Genomic DNA, 7,253 nt, shown 5'->3' on the forward strand with positions numbered 1-7,253 from the left:
GTGTTGCTTTAGAATTCACTAAACAATTTTAGAATTCACTAAACATTAATTTTATTTCCGGTTTTTTGTAACGGCGATTTCACAAGCGAATAATGTTTTCGAGTGTAGGCGCGGTTTAAAAATAGTCCGGTCTCTCAGCTGATCGTTTGCGTACTGCCCTTTTTTTGCGTACCGAGATAGCATGACCCTTGGTGACCCCTGTTCTCGACCGTGACCTAGTTTCTAATTTCTTGTATTCTCTCTCTCTCTCTCTCTCTCTCTCTCTCTCTCTCTCTATCGGACGTAACTTCATTTCCCTCTCGCCTTGTTTCTATCTCCCCCTGTTTATCTTCTGTTGTCGGTGTTATCCTCCTGTCTAACGCCACCTGGTGCTCGGTTTGATAACCAGCCCGGATTATCGCGAATGGACAAGTGACAACCGATCTTTATATAACAAACATTTTATGTGCTGACAAACCGCATGGCAAACGTGCCAACACTCCACCCCGTCAATCCTTTACGCTTTCAAGGATTTACTAAATAAATAGCGCGTTTGCTCAGTGACGATAAAGATGAAGTGTTTGAAGGGTGGTAACTTTCCTATACTGTATCGCAATCGCACTCAACATCAAGAACAGCGATTTTAACTACTGGTCTTTTTAGTGACTTGCCGTTTGCCGTCCGCACTACCACCTGCCTTATTCTGCCGTCTTTACCGGCTATCGTCTCCTCACCTTCGCCCTCAACCAATTCTTCCGCGGACCCTCAGCGATGAATACAAGATCGCCAACATTCAACCGACGCGTATCTTCGTGCCATTTGGACCTAGTGTTCAGGGCTGGCAAATACTCCTTCAACCAACGGTCCCACATCGCATCGGCTAAAGCTGTAGATCGTTTGTAGCTGCTTCTTAGTGTTTCTGCTAAATCTACGTTGGACGCAGCTGCTCCTTGGTTCCGCACGAACTCCCTAACAGAAAGTGGTTGGGTGTAAGCGCTTCTGCATTTGACGAGCTTTGCGGCATATAGGTAAGCGGTCGGGAGTTGATCAGACTTTCTGAATCGGCTAATGCGGTTAGGAGTATCTCGTCGTTCAGTTTCCTACCGTCATCCAGTGCTAGCATAGCTTCCTTAACACTTCGCACCATCCGTTCCCATGCGCCTCCCATATGGGGTGCCGAAGGGGGATTAAATATCCATCTCGTCTGAACACCGGTGAATGTTTCGGCACAAGAGTAGTTGATGTCCGCCAGTTGTTTCGTGAGTTCATTATTGGCTCCAACGAAATTGGTCCCGTTGTCGGAAAATATCTCGCTGGGAGCTCCGCGTCTGCTAACGAAACGTCTTATCGCCATAATGCAGGCTTCAGTAGAAAGGCTGTGCGCTACTTCTAAATGCACCGCTCTCGTCACTAAACAGGTGAATACTGCAATGTAACGCTTTTCTTTGCGCCTCGAATTAACCACCTCGATCGGCCCTAAATAATCTACTCCCACTTTACAAAACGGACGTACATATGGAGTAAGCCTTGCTTCTGGCAACGGTGCCATTCGTGGCTGTAATGGTTGCGTCTTCTTGATTTTGCATCGTTGACAGTTTTTGGCGATTCTGGCCACGCTGGATCGCAGGTGTTTTAGGTAGAAACGTTGCCGTACTTCGTTTACCACAGTCTCGTTGTTAGCGTGACCAAAGCGTTGATGATACTCCCTCAAAATAAGTGTTGTAACGTAGTGTGTTTTCGATAGAATGATGGGGTATCTTGTATCGAAGGGAATGTGATGAGCTTTGGCTGTGCGCCCATCGATTCGCAGGATCCCAAACTCATCTAAAAAGGGGGTTAAGCCATAAAGCGTACTATTGCGTGGTACTTGAGGTGCGGTTTCATTCTGAGTGGTGCGTGGGGCGTGAGTCGAGTTGGACTTAGCTAACACCTGAACTTCTTTCTCAAAGCATCCATCTGTGCGTTTTGCAGCAGAAATCGTTCGGCTTTCTGGTATTCTTCGCTGGTTAGGGGTGTATGTTCTGCTGCTATTTTTTGTTTGATACTGCCGATTTGCCTTTTGGTGGCTTTGAGGGATTGTATTGGCAGACCTTTTGCTTTACGCCGACAATTGGAAACGAAACGCCAAAGATTTGCGACAGTTCGCACTAAAACTTTCCAACTGGAAATTCTGAATGCATCTACTACTAGCTCTCTATGGGGTGACGCTGGGCTTGAATGCACTGAGATGTAGCATGTTTTCCGTTCCTGGTTTGTAGCTTCAATCGGTTTTTGCGCAGGCCAGTTGTTCTCATTCAGATACAGAAACGCAGGCCCGTTCAGCCATCTGCCTTGTGGATCGATCATAGTATCCTTCCCCAACTTTGTTAAACAATCGGCAGGGTTTTCTTTAGTAGGGACGTGTCTCCATTCCTTTGAGTCTGATAGTGACAATATTTCGCCTACTCGACATGCTACAAACTGCTTTAGCTCATGGGTAGGTGTTCTGATCCACGAAAGCACTACTTCAGAATCTGTGTGGAAGTACGTGGCTTTAATTTCCAGGTCGTGGCTGTCGCATACCATGCGTTTTAGTCTTGCGCCCAGTAGCGCTGCCTGTAATTCTAGCTTGGGGATCGTCAGGTGTTGTAAGGGGGCTACTTTACTTCGTGCCATAACCAGCGCACAACGTATACCGCTAGGAGTCTCTTTTCTAAAGTAGGCCGCACAGCCGTACCCCAACTCACTAGCGTCGGTAAAAATGTGCAATTGTAGGGGAGCATGTGTGTTTGACGCGTTCACTCCAAAGTAGCATCGCGGGATTCTTAGGGAATGGATACTGGGAAGTAGTGCCGTCCATCGTTTAAACTTGTTATACTGTGTTTCATTTAGTTCATCATCCCATTTTAGGTTATCACGCCAGAGATCTTGCATCATCATTCTGCCATGGATGAGCACTGGCGCCACAAGTCCCAATGGGTCAAACAGACTCATGATGATTCGCAGAACTATGCGCTTAGTAGGCTTCTTGGTGCCATCAATGTATGGTTTCAGCTCTTCATGCCAGTTTGCAGAAAATTTGAATGAGTCTGATACGGGGTCCCATATTATTCCAAGCACGCGTGGGTGCTTACCCTCTTGACCGAAGTTTATAAACAGATCACGATCGCTCGTTGATTCTTCCAGACCTTCGAGGACAGCATTGTTGTTGCTCACCCAGTTTCTCATATTGAATCCAGCCTGCGCATGAATGTGCCGTACTTGTTTTGCCCTATTAATTGCCTCTTCCAACGTGTCGCAACTATCGAAGTAGTCGTCCATGTATGTGCTTTGTTTGATAGCGGCTGCCGCTTCTGGATATATGTTGGCATGTTCTTCCGCATTTCGGTGCATTATATACTGGGCTGAGCATGGAGAACAAGAAGCTCCAAATGTTGCGACATCCATGATGTAGGTTTGTGGTTCATGGTTTGGATCGAAACGAAAGAGGAATCTTTGTGAGTGCTTGTCCTCTTCTCTTATACGGATTTGGTGGAACATTTTCTCAATGTCTCCCCCAAATGCCACCAGGCGTTGGCGGAATTTGCAAAGAACGGTGGGCAGCTGCACTAACAGGTCGGGCCCTTTCAACAGCTCCGAGTTCAACGATACTCCTCTTACTTTGGCTGCTGCATCCCACACTAAACGCTTTTTATCTGGTTTTCGGGGATGCCCAACTACATTGAGCGGTAAGTACCAGACCCTTTTTTGTTCGACCGAGTTCAACTCAGACTCCTCTGCCCTATGTGCGAAACCCTTTTCAACATACAATCGTATCTGATTATGTACGTTTTCTTTCAGGTCTGGGTCCTTTTCTAACTTTCTCTCGAGGGATCGAAGCCTTGCCATCGCCATCGGTTTACTGTCTGGAAAACGGAAATCATCGCTTTTCCACAACAAGCCCGTAGTGTAACGGCCATTGCACTTAGTTGTAGTGGTTTCTAATATTATTTTTGCCCTACGCACATCTTCAGGTTCTGACAGGAACTTGTTAAAGGAACACACAGCACTTTCCTCTAACGCAAAGTACTGCCGCATGGTCTCGTTCAGTTCTTGATCATTGTTTTCTTTGTTGCTGGAGGATCGGTGGCTATCCTCAATCAGATGGGTGTTGTGATAATGAGCGCTTTGACATCTCTCCTTATTACTTGCATTTATCGTTCCATAAATGGCCCACCCTAGCGCACTGCGAACGGCGATCGGCTCTCCAGGCTGCCCCGAACGTGTTTCCAGCGGTTTTAGCAATTCTACGTCTGCTAACCCGATGAGCACTTGTGGAACGGGGTGGTCGACGGTGAGAAGTGGAATGTCCTGCAAGTAGTAAAGGTTTCTTATCAGATGTTTTAAATTTGGGTTTTGTGGTGGAAGACTTAGCTTGTTGATAGTGTGAGCGGCCGCTATTGAATAGCGCCGCTCACCCCCTTTTGCCGAGATCTGCAGACTGACGCGACGAGAAGTAGCTTCATTCCTTTTGACGTCGGAAGTCCAATGAAGCTCTAGCGGATCCGGATCCCCTTTCAGCCCAAGTTGTTCCGCTAACGCTGCTTCCACCAGTGTGAGAGACGATCCTTCATCCAGGAACGCCAAGGTTTCGACGGTTACTGTGCCGTTGTATACTGAAACAGGCACAATCCGGAATAAGGTATCAGACGGCTTCTCCTTCATCTGATGGACTCTGCAGTCAGCTACCGTGGGTGTGGAATCTGGTGGACCCTCGTGAAGTAGCGTGTGGTGTCGTTCTCGACAACCCGAAACTTGGCAGACGTATCTGGATCTGCATAGATTGGACGCATGCATTCCCAAACATACATAGCACAGTTTGAATTTCCTCACGGTAGCTTGTCGTGCTTCAAGGCTCATGCGTTTAAAGCTATCGCAGTGTTTAACGCGATGTGCTGGATCGTGGCAGACTAGACATTCACCTGTCCCATAGGAAACTCTCTCTGGACCTTGTGGTTGGTTTCTAGCACTTGAGGTGAAGCTTGAAGGACTGGTATTCCTGTCTTGTTCGATGCTGTTGGTTGCTGGTGCATGTAGGAAGACGTGCGAACGGTCATGATTCCTTGCAGGCCTTGACGTGCTGGATTTAGGAGGAATGTACTTAGTTACATCGCTAGCCTTTTCTACCAGGTCTTCCATGAATAGGCCAAATTCATATAGCGTAGGCTCTATTTGGCGTTTGGCTTGGATTGCTCGTTTGTATGTGGCCCAATCCAACTGCCTTGACGCTGGTAGCTTATCGACAAGCTCTTCCAGCAACTCGTGATTAGCTAAGTAGTGCTTTCGGTCATCGGAACTAAGCTGGCTGCATAAGTGTTGAACAGCCAACCCAAATGTAATTAAGTCGTCCAAGCGTTCGGGTCTAGGTGGATGCACTTGTCGGATTTTCTGCACCATATCCGTAACCACGAGGGATGGTTTGCCAAACAGACGCTGGAGGGTTTTAATTACTAACGGCACGGATGAAGGTGAATCCAACCAGCCTTCAACCACATCCCGTGCTGCGCCAAACAAACACTCTTCCAGTCTAGCTAGATTTTCCACGTTTGAAAATCCACATGCTGCTGTTGACTCCACGTAGCTATTATAAAATCGTGGCCAGTCCCTAGGCGTTCCGCTAAACGCAGGTAATTTTCGTGGCCATGCTTGTCTGGCTGCAATCTGATCTGCAGTTGGTCTCAGACAGTTCACTGTCCTCTCTCTGTGCAACTTGTCTCTCACCATATCACTGTACCTTTCTTGGTTACTCGTCGAAGGTGTAAGGTGTTCCTGCATAGTTGCTTGGGGCTCCCAGCTGCTAGCGGCATGTGGTAAGTACGCATTTTGCTTTTGCACCCAATTCGCGGTCTTCATCTCACCTCTAACGACCGATGAGATTTCAGAGGCACTTTTTCCATCGCTCCGATTGGACCGTTTCTCGAGTTCGTCCATTCTACGCTGCAAGTCCATCTGCAGCTTCAAATGGTCGGCCATCATCTTTTCCTTTTCCGCGAGGAGACGCTTCACCGTTTCATTTTGCTCGGTCAGAAGCTTCATCAACGTGCATTTGGATGAACTTCTCGACATTTCACTAACTGCGTGGCGCGATCCACGTTCTGGTGCTCGTTGCTCGGATTCTCGCCCGGTCGCTTCCTGCTGCTCGGTGTGGATTGGCTTCCTTGTCGGCTCCTGATCGCCATCGCCATGGGCTGCTTTGGTTTCTTCTTGATGAACCAAATCGCAGCTAGCTTGAGGCTTACTGCCGGGCACCATTTTACTTTCACCTTCAGCATGATACTCGTCGACCTTTTCCGCGGCTTTGCACTTTTCACATGACCACTTTTCGTTTTTTACGCTCCACGAAACATTTGCACAGTCGAAATGGCTCCATCCGTTGCACTTATCGCACTGCACCATATTCGACGCACTATTCTTGCGATCGCATGCAATGCAATCGTGTCCTTTCGCGGCTTTCGGCATCTTGCACAATGTAGATTTGCAAACGGATCGAATATTCTTTGAATGCTGACTATTTTTAAAATTTGTTGCTTTAGAATTCACTAAACAAGTTTTAGAATTCACTAAACAATTAATTTTATTTCCGGGTTTTTGTAACGGCGATTTCACAAGCGAATAATGGTTTTCGAGTGTAGGCGCGGTTTAAAAATAGTCCGGTCTCTCAGCTGATCGTTTGCGTACTGCCCTTTTTTTGCGTACCGAGATAGCATGACCCTTGGTGACCCCTGTTCTCGACCGTGACCTAGTTTCTAATTTCTTGTATTCTCTCTCTCTCTCTCTCTCTCTCTCTCTATCGGATGTAACTTCATTTCCCTCTCGCCTTGTTTCTATCTCCCCCTGTTTATCTTCTGTTGTCGGTGTTATCCTCCTGTCTAACGCCACCTGGTGCTCGGTTTGATAACCAGCCCGGATTATCGCGAATGGACAAGTGACAACCGATCTTTATAAACAAACATTTTATGTGCTGACAAACCGCATGGCAAACGTGCCAACACCATTCACTCACTTTTTTACAACAAACTCACTTTTTTATGCGCCATTCACTCACTTTTTTACAACAAACTCACTTTTTTATGCGCCATTCACTCACTTTTTTACAACAAACTCACTTTTTTATGCGCCATTCACTCATCAAACCCACTTTTTTTGCACCATTCACTCACTTTTTTATAACAAACTCACTTTTTTATGCGCCATTCACTTACTTTTTTACAACAAACTCACTTTTTTGTTCGCCATTCACTCAACAAATTCACTTT

The 7,253-nt window shown here is 46.8% G+C and overlaps 1 protein-coding gene across 1 annotated transcript; it reads right to left on the reverse strand.

Moving 5' to 3' along the window:
- Positions 1-2,361: 2,361 nt before the first annotated feature.
- On the reverse strand, positions 2,362-6,747 carry LOC121603388. The gene is made up of 2 exons (XM_041932034.1): positions 4,687-6,747; positions 2,362-4,613 (listed from the first exon to the last, which is right to left on the reverse strand). Exons 1-2 carry the CDS (start codon positions 6,454-6,456, stop codon positions 4,596-4,598), a joined length of 1,788 nt encoding a protein of 595 aa, XP_041787968.1. The 5' UTR covers positions 6,457-6,747; the 3' UTR covers positions 2,362-4,595.
- Positions 6,748-7,253: the final 506 nt, after the last annotated feature.

Source organism: Anopheles merus, unplaced genomic scaffold (genome assembly GCF_017562075.2).
Source record: "Anopheles merus strain MAF unplaced genomic scaffold, AmerM5.1 LNR4001352, whole genome shotgun sequence".
Lineage (NCBI taxonomy): Eukaryota > Metazoa > Arthropoda > Insecta > Diptera > Culicidae > Anopheles > Anopheles merus.

Bases quoted from the DNA above. Each gene is read 5' to 3' on its own strand.
- LOC121603388 (XM_041932034.1), bottom strand. From the start codon at position 6,456: ATGCCGAAAGCCGCGAAAGGACACGATTGCATTGCATGCGATCGCAAG.